The sequence below is a fragment of the Pseudorca crassidens genome, chromosome 9, assembly GCF_039906515.1.
Source record: "Pseudorca crassidens isolate mPseCra1 chromosome 9, mPseCra1.hap1, whole genome shotgun sequence".
Classification (NCBI taxonomy): domain Eukaryota; kingdom Metazoa; phylum Chordata; class Mammalia; order Artiodactyla; family Delphinidae; genus Pseudorca; species Pseudorca crassidens.
The window spans coordinates 34,397,696-34,423,082 of record NC_090304.1 but is presented as its reverse complement, the minus strand read 5'-3'; the positions used below and the strand labels follow the sequence as shown (position 1 = coordinate 34,423,082).

At 35.5% G+C, this 25,387-nt stretch overlaps 1 protein-coding gene across 15 annotated transcripts in view; it reads left to right on the top strand.

Annotated features, from left to right (window-relative positions):
• Positions 1 to 25,387, top strand: part of ANO5 (anoctamin 5) — a 98,488-nt gene that overhangs the window by 35,104 nt on the left and 37,997 nt on the right. For all 15 annotated transcript variants that reach the window (XM_067749602.1, XM_067749611.1, XM_067749617.1 and 12 more), the window contains 4 exons: positions 1,107 to 1,175; positions 2,286 to 2,570; positions 14,030 to 14,143; positions 17,081 to 17,196. In XM_067749602.1, the coding sequence (XP_067605703.1) occupies positions 1,107 to 1,175; positions 2,286 to 2,570; positions 14,030 to 14,143; positions 17,081 to 17,196 (584 nt within the window). The remainder of the gene's footprint in view (positions 1 to 1,106; positions 1,176 to 2,285; positions 2,571 to 14,029; positions 14,144 to 17,080; positions 17,197 to 25,387) is intronic.

Below are 25,387 nucleotides of genomic sequence, written 5' to 3'. Positions count from 1 at the left end.
GTAATGTTTAATGGTCTGTCACCTAATAATCCTCTTAGCTCAGCCTTCAGTTTTACTGAACTCAGAGAATTGGTGTCCACATGACTTGCAAAAGCATTTGTTACTACAGTGAGAAGATTCACTTTTTTTTAATACTGATAACAATATTTTGAATGTCCCTCTCTGCCCCTTGTTGTTTTGTTTTGTTTTTGCCTTCCTGGATGTTCACAGCCTGCCTTTTCTTTGGTAACCTAGGAGAAGGGCAATTGTGAAAGGGTATCAGAGAGAGGAGAATTATTCATAGACATATTCTCACATGTAGTAAACTTTGTAAATGGAGAAAAAGAACCCATTAAAATTATATTTTATTCCTTGTAAAGTTTGAAGATCTCTCAAGGTGGACATATCCATTTGAAGATGTGTCCTGTAACATCCTAGTGAAACCTTTTAAAATTTCAGTTACATTTTTCACACTTAAATCATAATTTTTTACATTTAAGTCACATTTACAGTTTTTCACACGTAAGTCACATTTACACTTTTTCACACTTACGTAAGATTTAAATCATACTTGAATCACTGTTACAATTTTTTCACACTTAAATCATAAAGCCAAAAGATTCTTTGACAATCATTGTTTTAAAGCCCACAGTAATGATTATTTGCATTTAATTGAATTAAATTTAATTTTACTTTTTCTAAGTGAAATTATTCTTCATGATTAAAAAGTCATGATGATATTTTGGCTTAAAATTGCATTAAATATGTCGTTTATTTGAAGAATACTGATATCTTTGTAGTACTGAATCTTCCCAACTAGGAGTATAATATGTCTCTCTGTTTATCAAATTTTTTATGTTAATTAGTAAAGTTTTCTGCATTTTTTTCAGATAGAGGTCCTGCATATTTCCTGGAGATTATTCCTAGATATATTGGGTTTTTATAGTTATACTGTGATTTATAATATTGGTGAAAAGCAGGCCATGGCACTCAGATGGGGGTAATACATAGAGTACTTTTTTATACAACCAAGGGACCATCTGGAGGCAGTCATTGTGTAACAAGTCTGTTTATCACTGGGCAAATAAAAGGGTTTTACATAATACTACTAATTTGTTTTTCCATAGGAAAGAAGAAAAGAGTTTGAACAAAATCTCAGAAAAACAGGTCTTGAGTTGGAAATTGAAGATAAAATGGTAAATGTAATTGTTAATCTATATCAGAGTCTTAGTTTTTTAAGTTTTGTTTTCTTCTCCTCTGACCTTTGACTGGCTAGACTTTGTGTTTGGGAGTAAAACAATAGCTTTTTTGGCTACTGACATGTAACTGAGGATGGTAGGGCCTGTGGTCTTCCAGGTAAATAAGTAGGTCAGTGCTCTGAATTTGAGATGATAAGGGATGAGTGGAACACTTTAAAAATAGGCATAAATAGTTCTAGTCAGGATCCAGAGAAAGTAAAGACATGGTTTTTGTTTCACATCTGTGTCATTTTGAAGGCAGCCTATAATCTAGCACCCTAACTAGTTAACCTGGCTCTCTTGCAACACAACCTTCTAGTTAAGCCAAGACACTTTTTGTGCTCATGAATATGCCAAGTTTTTTTTTTTTAACCTCCTACCATTTACTGGTTTTCTAGAATTTCCTTCAAAATTACTTTTAAAGACCTATTTCAGATCCCACCCTGTCCATGAAACTCTAATACTCTCTACTTCTAAATTAATAGTCTCTACTTCTTATTCATCCCTGTATTTTACTGAACTAGTAAATATGAATTATACCACATATTCTACGTGTAACTTATTCTCCTGTGTGTTGAACCCTTATTACCTAAAGTTCCTCCTTTAGGTGTAGGTGATACATCAAAACTGGGTAAGAAGAGGGAGTATATCTTATACTTTGTATGTATTTCTCATATACCCTAAACACACTTCTAAGCTTATAGCTAGTTGCTAAAAACTTAAGAGATTTCCCAGAACCACATGTGTTTCTATGGACTTCAGACTAGTGTACATTGACCCTGAAATATATTTTTTAAAATATTCTTTGTCTCTGTCTGTCTCTATGTCTCTCTCTCTGTCACACACACACACACACACACACACACACACACACACGTAGTATACACATATATACATATATATGTAAGTATAATATGTATAACTGTTATGAGCATTTGCAAAGTTTTGCTGAAATTTTTCAATAAATTGAAAATACTTGATGTCTTTAATTTGTTTGAGATTTTGTAAAATTTTCTTTCTTTAATCAACTCAGTAATCTTTCTGTTATTTTGCCTCCATCTTATACAGAACTCTGAAGATGGGAAAACTTATTTTGTCAAGATCCATGCCCCTTGGGAGGTATTAGTTACTTACGCTGAAGTGTTGGGAATCAAAATGCCTATTAAGGAGAGTGATATTCCTCGAGCTGACAAAATCCCTTTTAGCTGTATGCTTGGGCCTCTGAAGCTCCCAAGGAATGTGAAGCATCCTCATGCTGAATATTTCACTGCCCAATTCACCAGACATCGGCAGGAGCTCTTCCTCATTGAAGATGAGTCAAGCTTCTTTCCATCCTCATCAAGAAACAGAATTGTAGGTAGAGAAGACCTTTGGGCACATCCCTTGGTGTAAGGGATGTGTGCCTGTATGTGCTTTTATATGTGTGCATGTGTGATACTATGTCCACAAGATGTTTCTGTTTAAATTTTGATAAGTGTTCGGTGGTATTGGGCAGGTTTGAAAGGCTACTTGGACCGCTTAACGCTGTTAACCTCCCTACTTCTCCAGCTGTCGTTTAAAAATGAGTGGTTGACAGTGTGGACACAGCAAAGAGAGGCCTCTTGCAATATTGGGGAAATCACTTAATTGAGAGCCAGAGGACTTTTGTTTTGTAAGATTTTTGTAAAATGGTTTTATAAACTTATAGTTAGGTTTTATAAATTCAGTGCATAGCAGAAAGAATATTGGTCATTCCAACTGGAAATGGAATGTTTTAATTTCTTTATATATGGTGTTGACTGAAAAAAATACACAACCTGAAAGTTGAGAATTATGTTTTATTCAAGGACATTACTGCGAACTCTGAGGAACTGTTATAACAGGTAAGGGAGGAGCCAGGGTACATAGGACTTGTTGCTGGAAAAAATACATGTAGTGGGACATTAAAAGATTACTGCTAATCACAAAAACCAGATATCTCAAGTTAATGATTTTAGTGCTTTTCTATGCATGGGAAGATGCAAGAGTCTGGGCTCATTGAAATTATTCCTTTGATATGCCTCTTAACTATGTAGGACGTGTATCCTGTTTTTCTCCATCCTGAATTCCCTGTTGTGGGGAGGCTACAGTGGCTGACGGCTTGGTGGCAGGCAATATTCCTTGTTTACTGACATGGCAGGTGCCATCTTACTTTGTTCACAATAGATAGCATTTGAGAAACATCAGAACTTTTTCCTTCCATTTAAAACTGTTTTCAGTCTTTCTTTTTTTTAATTTTTGTTTTAATTTTTGTTTTCAGTCTTTTGAATAATAATATTTCCTCTCCATTTGTAGTCCTAGGGTCTTGAAACTTCCCATTGACAAGGAAAAAAAAATGTGTATGTGTTACACTATCACCCTTTACAAAATTATGTACTAATTTAGAGTCCTATTAACAACATAGGAGAATGCTGTTTTCCACATATCTTTCTCAACACTCAAAAGTACCAATCTTTCTTTTTCTTTCTTTTTAAACTGTAGCATAACATAAATAGAGATAGGCACACAAGTGTGCACTGCTCTTTGAATTCAATCACAAAATGAACACAGCTATGTAACCACCACCCAGATCAAAAGAGAAAACTTTCCTAGCCGTCCAGAAGCCCTAGTGCCTCCTTCCGGTCACTATTCCTGTCCCTCTCAGCAGAGGTAGAGTTTCACTTTTAACAGCAGAGATTAGCATAATCTGTTTTTAAACTTTATAAAAAATGGAGTCATACGGTATGTATTCTTTTGAGTCTGGCTTCTTTGGCTCAACATTTATTTGGTTGATTAAATTAGCTATGGTTGGTTAATTTTATTCATTAATTTTCATTACTTTCTATGGAAACTTATTTGTGTATGTATCATTATGGTTTAATTTGCAATATCAAATGAGATTTATCTCCTTGTTTATGTTTATTGGGCATTTAGATATGTACTTTTTTCTTTTTTTTTTTTTTTTTTTTTTGCGGTACGCGGGCCTCTCCCGTTGTGGAGCACAGGCTCCGGATGCGCAGGCTCAGTGGCCATGGCTGACGGGCCCAGCCGCTCCGCGGCATGTGGGATCTTCTCGGACCGGGGCACGAACCCATGTACCCTGCATTGGCAGGCGGACTCTCAACCACTGCACCACCAGGGAAGCCCTAGATATGCACTTTTGTTAAGTCCCTGCTAATGTCTCTTGATTTTGTTTTTCAGTTAGGTCTTCCCTTGTTGATTTGTAGGAACAGTTTATATGTTCTTTATTTGAACCCTTTATTCATTATATATTTTACTGATATTTTCTTACTTTGTGCTTCCTTTTTCATCCTTTTTATGGTTTCTTTTCATAAACAGATGTTTTTAATTTTAATGCACACTTGACTCTTGAACAACATGGGTTTGAAATGCAAGCGTCCACTTATGCATGGATTTTTTTCAATAGTAAATACTACACTACTGCATGATCCATGGTTGGTTGAATTCTTAGATATGGAACCGCAGATATGGAGGGACCTTGTGTACAGAAGGCAAACTATATATTATATTCACATTTTTGGCTGCCCAAAGGGTCAGTGCCCCTACCCCAATGTTGTTCAAGGGTCAACTGTAGTCTACTTTCTCGAGCCTTTACTTTATGAATAAAGCTGTTAACCTTTAACTACCACCAAGATCATGAAGTTATTTCCTGTATTCTAGAAGTTGTATTATTTTACTCTTCACATTGAGAACTACTGTCCACTTGGAATTAATTTTTCTTCATGGTGCAAAATAGAGGCCTTTTCTCCCCCATATACATATTTTCTCCCCTGTATAGTCATTTGACTTACACCAATTATTGAAAACATTCAACTTTTCATATTGTTTTACAGTTCCCTCTTTGTCATAACTCATGTGTCTAGATATTCATAGATCTACTTCTGGGTTTTATTCTGCTGCTTTGACCTATGTCTGTTTTTGTATCCATACTGACAATGTTGAACTTTGAGTGAGTTCTGTTCCCAGAAAATCGGGACAATTTAAAAAAATCTCCCACTCTTCTTGTTCTGTAAAACTGCTTACTGCAAAGAACCACCCTTCCCTATATGACTTAAAGAATATTCATAGATAACCCCCCCGTTTGACTTGACAGCACTGTTTGCCACATAATTTATTCTAAATTCATCTGCTAATTGAAGTGTTCATCAGTATTAGTTGTCTCTATCCCAATTAATAATAATAAAAATAAAAACTTCTCATATATCTATGTGGAGCAGGTAGTTACAGCTTGGAACCAGGTGCCTAGACTACACTCCCATAGAGCCAAGGAAACAGGGATGTTATCTTTCTTGATGTTTACATTTAAAAGAGATGGTTCCTGGAAAACTTAAGAAAAACACTCGAGTTATGAAACTGGCAAGAGGCTTATTTAGCTTTTAAAAATATTTACATACATCTCAAAGAGAAGAGAAAAAGAATTTATAATTACAAGTTCTCTAAAGGAAATGCTCTAAGATTTGGCACCAGGGAAATTTCAGTTCTTTCCTTCCTTCCTCCGTCCCTCCATCTTTCTTTACTCTCTTTCTTCTTTCTCTGTCTTTCTCCCTTCCTTCCTTCTTTCCTTCCTCCCTCCCTCCCTCCCTCTCTCTCTCTCTCTCCCTTTCTTTCTCTCTCTCTCTCTCTTTCTTTCTTTCTTTCTTATTGATACATTTTAACATATACCAAACTCATGTATCCAAATTTGTATTCGTCTTAAAGTAATCATATTTGCAAGTATATACTTAATCCAGTGACCCTGCAAATGTGCAAAATAATTTTGAGATTCCTTAAAATACTCTTACTGTTAATAATAGCAAACACTTAAATAGAACTTACTATGTACTAGGCATTTTTTTTTTTTGTACAACATAGTGATTCAACAATTTTGCAGATTATGCTCCATTTAAAGTTATAAAATACTGGCTATATTCCCTGTGCTGTACAATATATCCATGTATCCTATTTATTTTGTTCATAGTAGTTTGTACCTCTTATTCCCTATCCCTATCTCACCCCTCCCTCCATCCCTCTCCGCACTGGTAACCACTAGTTTGTTCTCTATCTTTGTGAATATGTTTCTGTTTTGTTATGTTCATTCATTTATTTTATTTTTTAGTTTATACATATCACATTCTACTGTAAGTGATAACTTACAGTATTTGTCTTTCTCTGACTTATTTCACTGAGAATAATACCCCCCAGGTCCATCCATGTTGTTGTGAATGGCAAAATTGACTTCTTTTTTTGTGGCTGAGTAGTATTTTAGATCTATATTTACCCTTACAATTTCTTCCTTTCATTATTACTTTATAGTGATAAACATTAGACACATTCCCATTCTTTGTTTCATAAATGGTTAGCTGAACTATGTATCCTCATTGATCCCTGGAAACAAAGGACTGTTAGGTAAATTAACCAAAATTCAGTTGAACTTACTTCCCCAAAAGACCCTAAACTTTGCTGCACCCTCAACCTTAGCCAATGTTGGCATGTAGACTAGCCCTTCCTTAACACAAAGAAAGACACTTCCTGAACTTGGCTTACTTCTCCCTATAAAAGAAGTCATTTTATGCAACAGTTCCCCTCATCCTCTTGCAGTAATCATTAAAATCTTTCCTAAGTTTGGATTTGTTTTTGTTTGACAACACCATGCTGTATTTATTACCATAGCTTTATAATAAGTCTTAATATTTGGAAGAGTAAAATTTTCCACTTTGTTAGCTCCCCAGTACAGAGTTATTTTTGGAGAATCGTTTTGGTGAATCTTTCCTAGGGAAATAATCCAAAGTATGTAAAATAGTTAATATTTATCACATTATTTATAAAAATCAAAACGATTTTGCATAAAGTATCATTTATTTACCAAGACATAATATTAAACTGCCCTTAAAATGAATAACCAGATTAAATAATGATGATTATCTAATGTTTGTCAAGGGTGAAAAACATTGCAATAAACAATTCCTTAAACAATAAAATATTTAAAAGGGGAGGCGAAGAGAAGTATATCTAAAACAGTGCTAAGAAGAAGGACCTTCAAGATGGTGGAGGAGTAAGATGTGGAGATCACCTTCCTCCCCACAAATACATCAAACACATCTACATGTGGAACAGCTCCTACAGAACACCTACTGAACACTGGCAGAAGACCTCAGACTTCCCAAAAGGCACGAAACTCTCCATGTACCTGACCATGTGGCTGACAGGGTCTTGGTACTCTGGCCGGGTGTCAGGCCTGAGACTCTGGGATGGGAGAGCCGAGTGCAGGACATTGGACCACCAGAGACCTCATAATATCAATTGGCGAGAGATGTCCCAGAGATCTCTGTTTCAACGCTAAGACCTAGCTCCACTCAATGACCAGCAAGCTCCAGTGCTGGACACCCCACACCAAACAATGAGCAAGACAGGAACACAACCCCACCCATAAGCAGAGAGGCTGCCTAAGATAATAATAAGTTCACAGACACCCCAAAACACCACTGGACGCAGTCCTGCCCACCAGAAAGACAAGATCCAGCCTCATCCACCAGAACACATGCACCAGTCCCCTCCGGGCAGACACCAAAAATAATGGGAACTACAAACCTGCAGCCTGCAAAAAGGATACCCCAAACACAGTAAGTTAAGCAAAATCAGAAGACAGAGAAGCACACAGCAGATGAAGGAGCAAGATAAGAACCTATCAAACCAAACAAATGAAGAGGAAGTAGGCAGTCTACCTGAAGAAGAATTCAGAGTAATGATAGTAAAGATGATCCAAAATCTTGGAAATAGAATGGAGAAAATACAAGAAATGTTTGACAAGGACCTAGAAGAACTGGAGAACAAACAAACAATGATGAACAACACAATAAATGAAATAAAAATTTCTCTAGAAGGGGGGCTTCCCTGGTGGCACAGTGGTTAAGAATCCGCCTGCCAATGCAGGGGACACGAGTTCGAGCCCTGGTCCGGGAAGATCCCACATGCCACGGAGCAACTAAGCCAGTGCGCCACAACTACTGAGCCTGTGCTCTAGAGCCCGCGAGCCACAACTACTGAGCCCGTGTGATGCAACTACTGAAGCCCATGCATCTGGAGCCCATGCTCCACAACAAGAGAAGCCACCATAATGAAAAACCCACGCACCACAACGAAGAGTAGTCCCCACTCACTGCAACTAGAGAAAACGTGTGCACAGCAACAAAGACCCAATGCAGCCAAAAAAAAAAAAAAATTCTCTAGAAGGAATCAATAGCAGAATAACTGAGGCAGAAGAATGGATAAGTGACCTGGAAGATAAAATAGTGGAAATAGCTACTGCAGAGCAGAATAAACAAACAGAATGAAAAGAATTGAGGAGAGTCTCAGAAACCTCTGGGACAACATTAAACACAACAACATTCGAATTATAGGGGTCCCAGAAGAAGAAGACAAAAAGAAAGGGACTGAGAAAATATTTGAAGAGATTATAGTTGAAAACTTCCCTAATATGGGAAAGGAAATACTCAGTCAACTCCAGGAAGCGCAGAGAGTCCCATACAGGATAAAGCCAAGGAGAAACACACCAAGACACATATTAATCAAACTATCAAAAATTAAATACAAAGGAAAAATATTAAAAGCAGCAAGGGAAAAGCAACAAATAACACACAAGGGAATCCCCATAAGGTTAACAGCTGATCTTTCAGCAGAGACTCTGCAAGCAAGAAGCGAGTGGCAGGACATATTTAAAGTGATGAAAGGGAAAAAACTACAACCAAGATTCATCTACCCAGCAAGTATCTCATTCAGATTCAAAGGAGAAATTAAAACCTTTACAGACAAGCAAAAGCTAAGAGAATTCAACACCACCAAACCAACTTTACAACAAATGCTAAAGGAAATTCTCTAGGCAGGAGACACAGGACAAGGAAAAGACCTACAATAACAAACCCAAAACAATTAAGAAAATGGTAATTAATAGGAACATGCATATTGATAATTATCTTAAATGTAAATGGATTAAATGCTCCAGCCAAAAGACATAGACTGGCTGAATGGATATAAAAACAAGACCCGTATATATGCTGTCTACAAGAGACTCACTTCAGACCTAGGGACACAGAGACTGAAATTGAGGGGATGGAAAAAGTTATTCCATGACAAATGGAAATCATAAGAAAGCTGTAGTAGCAATTCTCATATCAGACATAATTGACTTTAAAATAAAGACTATTACAAGAGACAAAGAAGGACACTACATAATGATCAAAGGATCAATCCAAGAAGAAAATATAACAATTGTAAATATTTATGCACCCAAATAGGAGCACCTCAATACATAAGGCAAGTGCTAACAGCCATAAAAGGGGAACTCGACAGTAACACAATCATAGTAGGGGACTTTAACACCCCACTTTCACCAATGGACAGATCATCCAAAATGAAAATAAATAAGGAAACACAAAATTTAAATGACACATTAAACAAGATGGACTTAAATGATATTTATAGGACATTCCATCCAAAAACAACAGAATACACTTACTTCTCAAGTGCTCATGGAACATTCTCCAGGATAGATCATATCTTGGGTCACAAATCAAGCCTTGGTAAATTTAAGAAAATTGAAATTGTATCAAGTATCTTTTCTGACCACAATGCTATAAGACTCAATATCAATTACAGGAAAAAAGCTACTGAATAACCAAGAGATCACTGAAGAAATCAAAGAGGAAATCAAAATACCTAGAAACAAATGACAATGAAAACATGACACGACAACCCAAAACCTATGGGATGCAGCAGAAGCAGTTCTAAGAGGGAGGTTTATAGCAATACAATGCTACCTCAAGAGACAAGAAACATCTCAAATAAACAACCTAACCTTACACCTAAAGCAATTAGAGAAAGAAGAACAAAAAACCTCCAAAGTTAGCAGATGGAAAGAAATCATAAAGATCAGATCAGAAATAAATGAAAAAGAAATGAAGGAAACAATAGCAAAGATCAATAAAACTAAAATCTGGTTCTTTGAGAAGATAAACGAAATTGATAACCATTAGCCAGACTCATCAAGAAAAAAGGGAGAAGACTCAAATCAATAGAATTAGAAATGGAAAAGGAGACGTAACAACTGATACTGAAGAAATACAAAGGATCCTGAGAGATTACTACCAGCAACTATATGCCAATAAAATGGACAACCTGGAAGAAATGGACAAATTCTTAGAAAAGCACAACCTTCTGTGACTGAACCAGGAAGAAATAGAAAATATAAACAGACCAATCACAAGCACTGAAATTGAAACTGTGATTAATAATCTTCCAACAAACAAAAGCCCAGGACAAGATGGCTTCACAGGCGAATTCTATGAAACATTTAGAGAAGAGCTACACCTATCCTCAAACTCTTCCAAAATATAGCAGAGGGAGGAACACTCCCAAACTCATTCTGTGAGGCCACCATCACCCTGATACCAAAACCAGACAAAGATGTGACAAAAAAAGAAGACTACAGGCCAATATCCCTGATGAACATAAATGCAAAAATCCTCAACAAAATACTAGCAAACAGAATGCAACAGCACATTAAAAGGATCATACGCCATGATCAAGTGGGGTTTATCCCAGGAATGCAAGGATTCTTCAATATACACATATCAATCAAAATGATACACCATATAAACCAACTGAAGGATAAAAGCCATATGATAATCTTAATCAATGCAGAAAAGTTTTCAACAAGATTCAACACCCGTTTATGATAAAAACTCTCCAGAAAGTAGGCATAGAGGGAACTTACCTCAACATAGTAAAGGCCATATATGACAAACCCACAGCCAACATTGTTCTCAATGGTGAAAAATTGAAACCATTTCCACTAAGAGCAGGAACAAGACAAGGTTGCCCACTCTCACCACTATTATTCCGCATAGTTTTGGAAGTTTTAGCCACAGCAGTCAGAGAAGAAAAAGAAGTAAAAGGAATCCAAGTCGGAAAAGAAGTAGTTAAAATGTCACTGTTTTCAGGTGACATGATACTATATATACCGAATCCTAAAGATGCTACCAGAAAACCACTAGATCTAATCAGTGAATTTTGTAAAGTAGCAGGAGACAAAATTAACGCACAGAAATCTCTTGCATTCCTATACACTAATGATGAAAAATCTGAAAGAGAAATTAAGGAAATGCTGCCATTTACCATTGCAACAAAAAGAATAAAATACCTAGGAATAAACCTACCTAAGGAGACAAAAGACCTGTGTGCAGAAAACTATGACACTGATGAAAGAAAGATGATACAAACAGGTGGAGAGATATACCATGTTCTCTGATTGGAAGAATCACCATTGTGAAAAAGACTCTACTACCCAAACCAATCTGCAGATTCAGTGCAATCCCTATCAAGCTACCACTGGCATTTTTCACAGAACTATAACAAAAAATTTCACAATTTGTATGGAAACACAAAAGACCCCAAATAGCTAAAGCAATGTTGAGAACGAAAAACGGAGCTGGATGAATCAGGCTCCTGGACTTCAGACTATACTACAAAGCTACAGTAATCAAGACGGTATGGTACTGGCACAAAAACAGAAAGATAGATCAATGGAACAGGATAGAAAGCCCGGAGATGAACTCACACACATATGGTCACCTTATCTTTGATAAAGGAGGCAAGAATATACAATGGAGAAAAGACAGCCTCTTCAATAAGTATTGCTGGGAAAACTGGACAGCTACATGTAAAAGAATGAAATTAGAAGACTCCTTAACACCATACACAAAAATAAACTCAAAATGTATTAAAGACCTAAATTTAAGGTGAGACACTAAAACTCTCACAGGAAAACATAGGCCGAACACTCTATGACATAAATCACAGCAAGATCCTTTTGGACACACCTTCTAGAGAAATGGAAATAAAAACAAAAGTAAACGAATGGGACCTAATGAAACTTAAAAGCTTTTGCACAGCAAAGCAAACCATAAACAAGACAAAAAGACAACCCTCAGAATGGGAGAAAATAATTGCTAATGAAGCAACTGACAATCTACAAAATATACAAACAGCTCATGCTGCTCAATATCAATAAAACAAACAACGCAATCCAAAAATGGGCAGAAGACCTAAATAGACATTTCTCCAAAGAAAATATACAGATTGCCAACAAACACATGAAAGGATGCTCAACATCACTAATCATTAGAGGAGTACAAATTAAAACCACAATGAGGTATCACCTCACATGGGCCAGAATGGCCATCACCAAAAAATCTAGAAGAAACAAATGCTGGAGAGGCTGTGGAGAAAAGGGAACCCTCTTGCACTGTTGGTGAGAATGTAAATTGATACAGCCACTGTGGAGAACAGTATGGAGATTCCTTAAAAAACTAAAAATAGAACTGCCATATGACCCAGCATTCCCACTACTGGCCATGTACCCTGACCAAACCATAATTCAAAAAGAGACATGTACCACAATGTTCACTGCAGCCCTATTTACAATAGCCAGGACATGGAAGCAACCTAAGTGTCCACTGACAGATGAATGGATAAAGAAATGTGGCACATATATACAATGGAATATTACTAAGCCATAAAGAGAAACGAAATTGAGTTATTTATAGTGAGGTGGATGGACCTAGAGTCTGTCCTACAGAGTGAAGTAAGTCAGAAAGAAAAACAAATACCATATGCTAACACATATATATGGAATCTAAAAGAAAAAAAATGTTTCTGAGGAATCTAGGGGCAGGACAGGGATAAAGACACGGACATAGAGAGTGGACTTGAGGACATGGGGTGGGGGAAGGGTATATACAAATGTAGACTAGATAGCTAGTGGGAAGCAGCCGTATGACACAGAGAGATGAGCTCAGTGCTTTGTGACCACCCAGAGGGGTGGGGTGGGGAGGGTGGGAGGGAGATGCAAGAGGGAAGGGATATGGGGATATATGTGTATGTATGGCTGACTCACTTTGTTATATGCAGAATCTAACAACGTTGTGGGGCAATTATACTCCAATAAAGATATTTTAAAAAAAGGAAAAATAAAGTTTATAGAACCAAAAAAGTAAAAAAAAAAAAGTTATGGTCAGCTTGGGAAGATTCTTTTAACCTCTATTCTCTCCTGCCTTAGAAATAAACTTTTTTTTTGAGATTAAAAAAAATAGAAAAAAAAATAGAACAGTGCTAAAATGACCAAAGTCAGCAGTCAGAAAAGCAGAAATACTGGAAAGTTCCTGCAAGACAAAAAACAGATGAGATTGAATTGAGAAATATACAAAAGCAGAGGACACAAAGCCCAAATTATATGGAGGAAAAAACTGATAAAAATATGTAAATGATTGCAAAGTAGTTGCAGAGGTGTGATAATCTTGAGTTAATAAATTCTGATATCAAGAAAAGGCCCTATTCAAAACATCAGAGTAATTAATGAAAAGTATTCAAGACAGCTTGGCCAAGTGTCAATTCTACTCCATATTATCCTACCTGAACTATTAGTAGCAGTGGTATTAGACTCTAACTTGAAACCCTGATTATAGTATGAATTCTGGTACAAAGGACTCCCAGGGGAGCTTGGGACAGGAGAAGAAAAATAACTTATATGACCCATTCCTTCTCTCCCCAAGGGAATAAGGAGCTCTCATACCCAGGAGGTGAAATACCTGTGACTCCATACAACCCCAACCTCTACATCTTCCCCCAAACAAAAAGGGGAAGGTTCCTTCCATAATCAGAGCCTGTACTGAGGCAAAGTAGACTCTGTTAAATTGTGACTTGAAAAAAATACAGAAAGCATAAAGTTCTGAAATGTGTGTTTCTTTATGCTTACCTTATAGGTTTATTATATTCTCTCACGGTGTCCTTTTGGCATAGAGGATGGGAAGAAAAGGTTTGGGATTGAAAGACTGCTAAATTCTCACACTTATTCATCTGCCTTTCCACTCCATGATGTAAGTATGTGCTTGGTCTTGAAATACTGAGCCCATTTTCCCTTTCCCACATTCAGAGGCTGCCTTGTTGGGAGAAGGAATCTTCCATTTGCTTCCTGTTTTATGACGGGTTGCTTAATCTCGCTCATGTTGGGAAAATCCCCACAGACTCCCTAGGTCCAAGCTGAGAACTATGCTGAAACACATAGTTAATACCTCTCTACATTGAGATTTCGGTGGAAATTCATTTAAAAATTATTACATTTGCACATGAATTTTCTTTAGAACACATATTGAAAATAGCAGTTTTATTAAAAGAATATTTTAGGACATAACTTTTGGAAATTTCTATCCATCAAATCTTTTCTTATTTATAAAGTTAAGTTGTAAAGGACTTAAATTGCATGCATTCATGTATTCATTCGTCAAATGTATAATTGGTTTTAATTATATGTAAAGAATTCTGTTAGGTATTACTGGAACACAACTATGAATCCAAGCTCACAGACTAGGAATTTCTGGGAAATAAAGCATAAGTACAACTGCAAAAAAAGCTAAAGACTTCAGTCCATAAGAAAGATTCAGACAAACAACCGAGATTCTGGAGTAGGATTGAGGCTGGCAGATCATGTACAAAAATATTGAGTTCAACAAAGAAGTGACATTTTATAAGGTGCACCCATTCAACCAAACCTAAAACTTGGCTTGTCAACTGAGATAGCCTAGTTTCTGGGGGTTTCTGAGAGAAACCTTTCCTTTTGGATATTCAGTGTTTAAATTTCATCACCTGTTGTCAGTAGATATTATTTGGCTGAACACATATAAACTAGTTTGGATCATCTCCTGGAACCTTGGTTTCCTTTTTTCCTGTTTAACTCGCTATACTTGTAAAGACTTTTTGATGATGACCTCTTTTCAAGAAACACATTCCTTTGGAATATAAAAGAACTAGGTATTTCTATTTAAACAAGTAGCATCTAAATCATTGCCCTTTTTTAAATTTAAATTTTATTATTTACTTATTGGCTGCATTGGGTCTTCATTGATGCACGTGGGCTTCCTCTAGTTACAGCAAGCAGGGGCTACTCTTCGTTGCAGTGTGTAGGTTTCTCATTGCGGTGGCTTCTTTTTGTGGAGCATGGGTTTCTAGGCGTGCAGGCTTCAGTAGTTGCAGTACACAGGCTCAGTAGTTGTGGCTCCCGGGCTCTAGAGTGCAGGCTCAGTAGTTCTGGCACACAGGCTTAGTTGCTCCTCTGCATGTGGGATTTTCCCAGACCACGGATCGAACCTGTGTCCCCTGCATTGGCAGGTGGATTCTTAACCACTGTGCCACCAGGGAAGTCCTGCCCATGTTTTTGAAAATGATGTTGCTGTCATGGTTTCCAAAAGCCCAAAGCCAATCTCTCTCTTTTCCAGCTTTCCTCTGTCAATATTTATTCAACAGTATGTTAACTGTTGACTCTAGGTCTGTTCAACATTGGTTAGTTGATTATCTTTGGTATGTTAGCGGAATTTTTCAAAATGAGTGGCAATTCTCAACACTAGTATCAATTCAGGTGAATTTAACTTGTATTAGAGAAACTACCCCACCCCGCATACACACATACACACACTTTTCCCTGGGGCAAAAGAACTTCTAGGGGATTATGGATTCTAAATGATGCCACAGCGTTTGATCAAGTAGAGAGATCTATAGTTAATAAACGCTTTGCAACACATTCTTTGTTAATCATTCTTCGCAAAAGGGCTCATTCTTCTTTTGAAGATTTTGAGGATTTTTTTGTTTGTTTGTTTGTTTTTAGGGCATTGATTCTTTTCTTACTCTCACCAGGTCATAAAGCCAAACTGTCCTCAGTCACCAGCAATTTTACTCCATATATCTAGCCTTCCAGAAGAGTCCTCCACGGTCACTAGAAAATCAGTGTTACTGAGCTCTTGCTACAGAGAACTATCATTTACTATTAATTTTACCTTTTTTCCTTTCTTCTCTCCTGAATACAGATTTAGGTACTGGATTTTTCTCTTATGTGCTTTAAAGAACCTTTTTTTTTTTTAAAGATACGCAAATAGGCAGCTTTTTTCTTTTTTTCTATTTCATTTCTCAATTCAGTAGGACAACCTAGAGAAGAAGACAAAATTTGGAATCTGGATGATATAAAATCTTATACCTTGTCATATAGAGATTTTCATATGTGCTTAAGTTTAGATTGGGTGTTTGCTCAGTGTTGTCTTCAGTAGTTTACTTGTCTAGGCAAACAGTTCAAGAGAAAATATTGAACAGCTATGTGTAGACAGTGCTCTGCTAGGCCCTAATTAACTTTATATTAATAAGCCTACTCAGTACCTAAAAGTGGGGAAGGAACTTATGAAACAATATTGAGGCTTTTAAGTGCTAAAGTCTTTTGTATATTTTAAGTCCTTTGGGAAACATATCAGCGATGGCCAGTGAGGACAAGACACGTTGCCTAGAGGAGATTCCAGTCATAGCTGTGTGACTTTGGATCATTCACTTAACTTTGCTTGGGGTTCAGTTTTTCCATCTATAATATAAAAATGTCAGCCTATTTCCAAAGTCCCAGCCAGTTATACAGTTGTGGGAATCCCTGAGCTGTGACTGTTGGAATTTGAGTAGAGATGAAAGGAGGACTCCAGGTCAAAGGAGCAGCTTGAGTAAAGCCAAAGTCTCAGACTTTAACTTGTGTTTTTAGATAGCTGGCTGTGAAAATTTAATAAATAAAGCACTATTATTTTCATTTATTGTACAGTGTAGCAAATGTACTACACTCTACAATACACTAAATGATTTAGTAATTTACATCAATAGAATATGAAAATCCAAATCGAAAAGTGAAAGAGAACATTTGCCTCATTCACTAGGCTTTTTATAAAGGCAGTGTTCCATTATTCACCCTTGTCTTTTGCTTTGTCATTCAGTAATTTCTTCTTGCGTGTCTGTAGGGTCAATATTGGAAGCCATCAGAACCTCCGAATCCTGTCAATGAAAGGTACACACTTTGCCAGAACTGGGCTCGGTTTTCCTATTTTTACAAGGAGCAGCCTTTTAATTTGATTAGGTAAGTTTCTTACACAGAATCAAACTGATTAAAACTTGATTATGTGGTTTTTATTCACAATGGCATCGTATTCCATTCTTTTTACTACTATTCTCACCCACTACGTTTCCCATCTTCCCAGTTTTGTATCTACACTACCATTTAGTCATTCATTTGTGAGCAAAATGCTGTTGTCAGAATGGTCTTAACCACAGTGCAGAGATAGCTTGATGGTTCAGAAGTTGGGCCTTAGCATTTAGGTACATGGGGTTCAAATCCAAGCTCTTTCTCTTAGAAGCATATAAATATGGTCAGGTTATTTAACCTCTATGAGACTTATATCTGTAAAATAGGAATAGCAATAGTACTTTCCTTATGGGGTTATTTGATAATTAAATGATATATGTATATTTTCTTAGCATGGGGTTGGCACTTAGTGTTTAACACAATAATTTTTTGTTTGTTTGTTTTCCTCTGCGTCTAGGAATTTAGAGGATAGAAGAAAGGTCATGTATGGATGTTTGTGTGTGTGTTGATCTCAGAAAGCTGTGAAGGCAATTGTTCTATTATCTCAATTCTTTAGACAGTTTCATTAGCTATGCAAGAAGACTATGGTTGCAGGTTCTTGCTTTGAACCATGACAATATTACATGCATAGAGGATGTTAGGAGACTCCTGCTATGATTTCAATAAAGAAACAATCAGGTTACAGACCCCTGGTTGCTAGTAGCAGTATTTTTACTCAGTGAGATATGCTTTTACTGCTCTGCTTGCACAGCATCACAGCCTCCTTTTTATGAGACTGATTTTCATGTCTACATCCAAACCAAGTGAAATGTTATTCCAACAGTTTCATTTAAGGCAAATAAGAGGGGAAATTTTTAAGAATAAATAGAAGGCAACTAGCATATAAACTGTGGTTTCTGTAAATCTTTATATAAACTCTTGATTGGATGGATATTTTAATTGTTCTGATTAATGACCATTTAATTTTTTTAATTATAAAAGTAGGACATGTATCTAAAAAATTCCAAGCAATAAAGAGATGTGCAAAGTTTTAAGTGAAATTACACCTCCATTGAATTCCACAGAAGTAACTATGGCTATTTGGTAATAGCCATTCAGTCTTATTTTTATGTGCATGTGAAGTAAAATACATACACTTTTTTTTTTTCCTGGAGCAATGGAATCTTTATTTACTTTTTTGCTAAGATTTTCTTTTATCACTAAATAGTATATTATTGGCATACTTCCCTTTGAGTACACACAGATCTATCTTGTGCTTTTTAACACAACACAGGGTACCATATTATAAATTTTGCATAACTTATTTGTCTATTCGTCTATTGAAAAAGATTAGGCTGTTTCAAACTTTTCACTATTACAATTAGTGCCCTTGGAGAATATTTTCATGGTATGTTTTCAAAAAAGCAAAGTTGTCAGAATGAGGTTTACATATTTTACATTGTTCAAAATATATTGAGAGTATTTAGCTGTCTACAGATGTTTCTGCTGTAAATATTCCCCAAAGGTTTGTACTTATAACCCTTGATACAGACAAATGCATTACACCTCAGGTCAGTACCTTGTTAGCACTTGCTGATTTTCTTTTACAACAAAGTGGAAGCTCAGATTTTTCCATCAGATGGCAGTATCTAGCTTAAATTTAATAACATTTTAAACCTTTTCATCCTATTATTGTAACTTTTCATTTATAGCAAATTATACTGCTTTTCCATTTCAGTAATGAAATAAGTTTTTAAATAAACTTAAATTTTTAACACAATTTAATGTAAAGAATTGATAGCTAGGTGTAAAGTTTTTAACTAGGTAATCAAAAAGACAAGAAAGAAAACACTATATTATCACAGAGGGAGGAACTGCAGAAAACAGCTCTTATTCCTAAGGTTTCTTCTCAGTGATTATGTAGGGTAATATCCTTATTATTAGTAATAGACAATAAAGTATTTAAGGGTAAAGGACCATGATGTACATATTCAACCAACTTACTTGCAAGTGGTTCAGAAAAAGGCATGTATATATGGGGAAATATAATATATGAAGTGAGATAAAATGCAAATGCAGCAATATTTTTACAATAAAAGAATTAAAGGATATATGGGTATTATTTGAATTATTCTTGTAACTTTTTTATATATTTGAAATTATTCCAAAGAAAAATCTTTAATAAAAGGAGAGTCCAGAAATAGATCCACATATATATAGTCAATTGATTTTCAGGAACGGTGCCTGGTCATTCATTGGGGAAAGGATAGTCCTTTCAACATATGATGCTAGAACAAGTGGCTATCTACATGAAAAATGTGAATCTTGCTTCTATCCTGTACAAAAATTTAAATTAACTTGAAATGGATGAGAGAACTAATTGTAAGCGTTACAACTATAAAACTTCTAGGAGAACATATAGGAGAAAATCATATGTGGTTTGGAGTTAGGCATGGACTTTTCAGATCAAATGCAAAAAGCACAATTTAAAAAATGTATAAATTTAACTTCATTAAAATTAAAAATGTATGCTCTTTAAAAGACAGTTACAAAAATAAAAAGGCAAAACACAGACTGGAGAAAACATTTGCAACACACATATCAATAAAGGACTTTTATTTAAGGAACTTTCGCAACTCAATAATAAGACAAAATTTAAAATGGACAAAAGATAAAAGATTCATCACCAAAGGAATATAATTATGGATTGCCAATAAGTACATCAAAAGATGTACAACATCTTTATTCACTAAGGGGATAAAAATTAAAATGTCATTAAGATGCCACCACACACACACTAGAATAACTAAAATCTAAAAGATTCGCAACAATAAGTGCTATCAGGGATATGGAACAACTTGAAATCTCAAACATTGGTGGTGGGAATGCAAAATGGTATAGCAACTTTAAAAAAACAACTTTGACAGTTTCTTATAAAGTTAAATATGCACTTTCTATTCTACTTGTCCCAAATCTATTATTAAAATGTTTATCATTGCCTCAGTGATTTGAGGTACCACCTTTATCATATGCTAGATTTCTATATGCAGTTGAGTTGCTTTCTGGATGAAAGCAACTATTCTGTTGATCTAGCTAACTATCCATGCAGGCTATTTATTTAATTTAATTTTTATTTTATATTAGAGTATAGTTGATTTGCAATGTTGTGTTAGTTTCAGGTGTGCAGCAAAGTGATTCAGAAGGCTCTTTTAATTGTAGTGGCTTACCTCTAGTATGTTTTAATATCTAGTTGGGCTAATACCTCGTCATAGCTCTTACTCTCAGTGTTTCCTTGTACATTCTACATGTTTATTCTTCCATATAAACTTTAGTATCAACTTGTCTAGCTTGTTACTAAAAAAGATGGTTGGTATTTTTATGGGTATCAAATTAAGTTTATAAATTAACTTAGGTAGGCTGGTACTTTTTGTTGTTGTTGTTTTTTTGCGGTACGCAGGCCTCTCACTGTTGTGGCCTCTCCTGTTGCGGAGCACAGGCTCCGGTCGTGCAGGCTCAGCGGCCATGGCTCACGGGCCCAGCTGCTCTGCAGCAAGTGGGATCTTCCTGGACTGGGGCATCATGTCCCGGTCCCGTGTGCCCTGCATCGGCAGGCGGTCTCTCAACCACTGCGCCACCAGGGAAGCCCTAGGCTGGTATTTTGATGATGAGACATTCTAATCAAGGAAAAGTTGTCAAGGGAAAGGTATGTCTTAGTTTAAGCCTACTTTGGGGTTTTTCAGGAGTGTTATAGAGTTATAAAACTTTCTTAAGTTTAATCCTAAGTATTTTATATTTTTGTTGCTATTATAAATTATGTATTTACTTACATGTTATATGTTATTGTCTTCTGAGTGTTAGTTTTATATTCTAATGCCCTGATGAATTCTTTATTGAATTAGTTTTATTGATTCATTAAGGCTATCGAGGTATATTATCATATAATCTTTAAATAGAAATATTTTACTTTTCTTTACCAATTCTTATGTCTATAATTATTTTCTTTTATTCAATTAATTGGTTGATAATTACAGAACAATGTTGAATAATAGTTGGTGTCTTTGCCTTGTTCCTGATCTTACTGGAAATGCCTCTGGTGTGTCCTCATTTAGTAGGAAGTTCTTTGCCTTTGTACATTAATTTATCATCTTGCCTGGGGCCTTGGAGAGTTTTGTTTGCTTGTTTGTTTGTTTTAAAATCTGATTGTTTTAACACATTATGTCTTGGAATTGGTTGTTCTAAGTCAGTTTTCCCTGTTCCTGGTGGATCCTTTAACTATGTATCTTTTATTTTGTTTGGTTTTTTTTGTTTGTTTGTTTTTCTGGAAAGTGTTCTTGGGTTATAGTTTTAAAATATAATTATTTTCCAGTGCTTTGATTATTTTCTTTGGACTCCAGTTATCTGTATGTTTGGTCTTTTTTGCCTGTCTTCATATCAAACAATTTTCCTGAGACTCTTTTTACTTCTCTATGTCATTTTCATTCTTTTGATAGGTATCCTGTTTTTCTTATCATCTTTTATTAGATTTTCACTTGGTGTCCATTTATTCTCTTGAATACCTCATAATTTCATCATCAGTTCTGACATGATCTTATAGGGTTCTTCTCTTTCCTCTGTTTTTTGGTTTCTTTCATCTCTTGTTTTATTTATTCCTGTTTTTTCCCACTTCTTATTTTTATATTTCTGATATTTTATTACATTTCCAGTTATTTATCTGAGAACATTTAATTCAGTTTGTACTGTTTTTTTTACAGTATTCCTCATGTTCTTTTGGGAGAATTTTCATCAGCTGAAGCTCTTTGTTTCACATTTTCAGGTTTTTTTAACATAATTGTGTATAGTATGCTCTGCTTTTTTCTGTTTGTGTTTAATTCATGGAGTTTCTAGCATTAGAGTACACTCTTCTGTTAGTTTATTTTCCTATTCCATGCAGTTTCTTTCATGGATGATATCCTGTGCTTGTCATGCACTTTTTCTTTCATTTCTATAGAATCCTAACTCTCTCTCTTTTCTGCCACTTTTAAGAAGTACCATCCTTTATATCTGATTCTTCCCCAGAAACATTGCTTTTCTGAGGCTGCCACTTCCAGGCTTACTCATTTTCAGATCCCTTTCTTTTAGCTAGTACTACGAATTACCAAGTCCCAACATGTGTTCAGTATTATGGCATTTAGTTAGACTTTTTCCCAGGGATTATTTTGTCTGTGTTTGTCTAATGTCCCCACCCTACTTCACATGTTTTCCCTAGAATTTCTTAAGCATCTTCTTCACTGCTCTCTGTACTTCAGGTATGGCAGCTGGTAATAGGTACTCAGTTGGAACTGGGTTTATTTCTTTACTTACAAGTAATTTGAAGATCATGGTGTTCTCTGTCATGATGCTTGAAGGCCTATATCAGGTATGGTTTTATTTCCTCTCCTTGTTGATTTTATGGTTTTAGGAAAGTTTTTTATGGGAAGACTTGTTAAAAATAAAAATATCCTTAAAAGTAGAAAGGAATTGTCTATAGATGCATAATTACAATGCCCACATTCCTTTAATGAGCATTTATTTAGCATCGCTAGATATCAGCAAGAGGCTAGGGCTATAAAGGTAATCAGAACGTGGTTTCCTAACACAAAGATATTTGCAGGAAGACACACAAGTGCATAATAATTACAGCAGAGTGATTCTCATGAAAGAACAGAGCACAGAGGAAAGAGCACCTACCTTTATGACAACCTCAGGGAAAGTTTCACAGTGATTATTCTTGAGTGTGTCTTGAGAGAAGTAGCAGGTTGCTAGGTAAACAAGTTAGTTAAGAATATCCCATGTAGAGAGAACAAGTAAAGAGCACTGGGCTAAAGAAGAGCATTGTGCATTTAGTTCTTCATTTAGGAGGCGTGGCTGGTAAGATTTGAATGTTTATCAATAAAAAATCATGAAGAACACTGCTAAGATGAAAGGAGAAAACCTTTAAAGGAGGAAACGGTCATTGTTTAATCTTGTGCTTTAGAAACATTACTCTCTTGGAAACAGGACAGATAGTAGAAGGATGCAAGACCGAAGTCAGGGAAGTAAGGAGGCTGCTAAAATTTTCCAGTAATAGGGCTTCCCTGGTGGAGCAGTGGTTGAGAGTCCACCTGCTGATGCAGGGGACGCGGGTTCGTGCCCCGGTCCAGGAAGATCCCATATGCCGTGGAGCGGCTGGGCCCGTGAGCCATGGCCGCTGAGCCTGTGCGTCCGGAGCCTGTGCTCCACAACGAGAGAGGCCACAACAGTGAGAGGCCTGCATATCACAAAAATAAAATAAAAATTTTCCAGTAATAGATATTGAAGGTCATATCCAAGGCACTGGTAACAGGAAAGAGGGGACTATGGATTAGAAAAAGGCTTTTATGGGACTTCCCTGGTGGTCCCAATGGTTAAGACTCTGTGCTTCCAATGCAGGGATTGCAGGTTCAATCCCTGGTTGAGGAACTAAGATCCCACATGCCTCGTGACAAAGCCAAAAAAAAAAAAGAAAGAAAAAAAAGAAAAAGACTTTTATGACAGAATTTATTGGACCTAGTGGATTGGATATAGAGGGTTAAAAAAAAATGATGACTAGGGGTGCCTGGAAAGAGATTTAGAATATAGGATTTGAATTCCTAGATTTCACATATTTCATGTTATCTCTACACCAAACTTAAGTTCCATGTCCAAATGTTTGTAAATATTTTTACTGCCTTTTGGGTACTGATCATTTTGTCATATTAGATTATATTTTTTCAGGGATAACTGGGAATACAAAGGTTACCATCAGTGGTTTATCAGTCTTCAATATTATATGCCTTCTGATCCCATTTTTTCTTTCCAATTTAAGAGCTCCAAATAATGTTTCTGATATCATCTATTGGGATGGCTTAATGCTTATAATTAAAATTGATATACTGCTATATAGCAAATAGGTTAGAACAAATATGTTTACAGTGACTATAATGGTGCTATTAAAAGCCAAAATAGTGTAATCGCTAAGCTAAGTTTCTCAGATGTCCATGAATTCATGGGAAAAATGAATCTCTTTAGACCAAATGTTTGCATTTTGTTCATTCATTCCTCAAGCCTATATTTATTTCAATTCCACCATCATTGTTTTGATTATTTGCTATGTCTCAGACTAAGTCCTGGGAATACAAAATTAGACCAGTGCCTTCTCACAAGATCTCACAACGAAGAATATTGAATGTCTTCTACCTATGAGATGCCCTGTTAAATGTTATGGGGCCACAGATGAGTGCAAAATCTAGCAAGTAAAATGGACAGGTTAAGAAATACCGTAAGTGTAAATAAAAGGCAAATTTTTCTAAAAAATTAATACTCAAAAGAAGTATTTATTCTCCTTATGTCTGATACTTTACAGAGTATCTCATATTATTGGCTTTTTCTCATTTTCTTTGTTATGAATAATAAGAATTTAACATCTTAAACGTTATTTCAATAATATGTAAATAATATATACGTATTTACCATAATACAAATCTAAGACATGTCTCTTGCTTTTTGCATTCTTAAGAGATGGTTTAGTTGTTAATCTATTATTAAGCTCCTCAAGTCCAAAGTTTAGTAAAATTATTTCTATAATTCCATACATAATAAATGTTCATTTGAGAATTTCTCTTTTTGAGAATATTTTAAATACTAATTAAAGGTCTGGAGTTCTTGAGGACTTTTTTTTAATTCTCAAGGAATAAGATTCTTGAAATTTGAAAGGAAGAAAAATGTAGTTCTTTGAAATATCCAGTTTCTTTATGAATTCCCAAATAATTTTTTGTTTAAGCATATAGCAGTAATATTGATGTTTTACCTTAAAAATGATTGATTCTATAATTTTTAAAACATCAAATGGAAATAGACACGATGAATAGTAAATTTTCCCAAATCAAATATTTTTATTCTTTTTTTTAGATTTTGATGTTATGCAGTATTATAATAATTGCTATGTTTTTCAACAAAAACAAAAAAAAGAGAAAAAGCAAGTTTACTCATCCTGTGTGAGTGAACCTAAGGAAGTTGTAAATGGTAAATTAACAAGGGAATACAATGGAATTATAATTTAATTTCAAGTTTATAGTAATTTGAAAAGCAGAACAAGGGAAAACAACAATGTAAAAATGTTTATTATCACTGAAAATAATGAAAAAATGAAAGAATGAAAGATGGTACAAGCAGAGAGATGCCTGTTTCATTA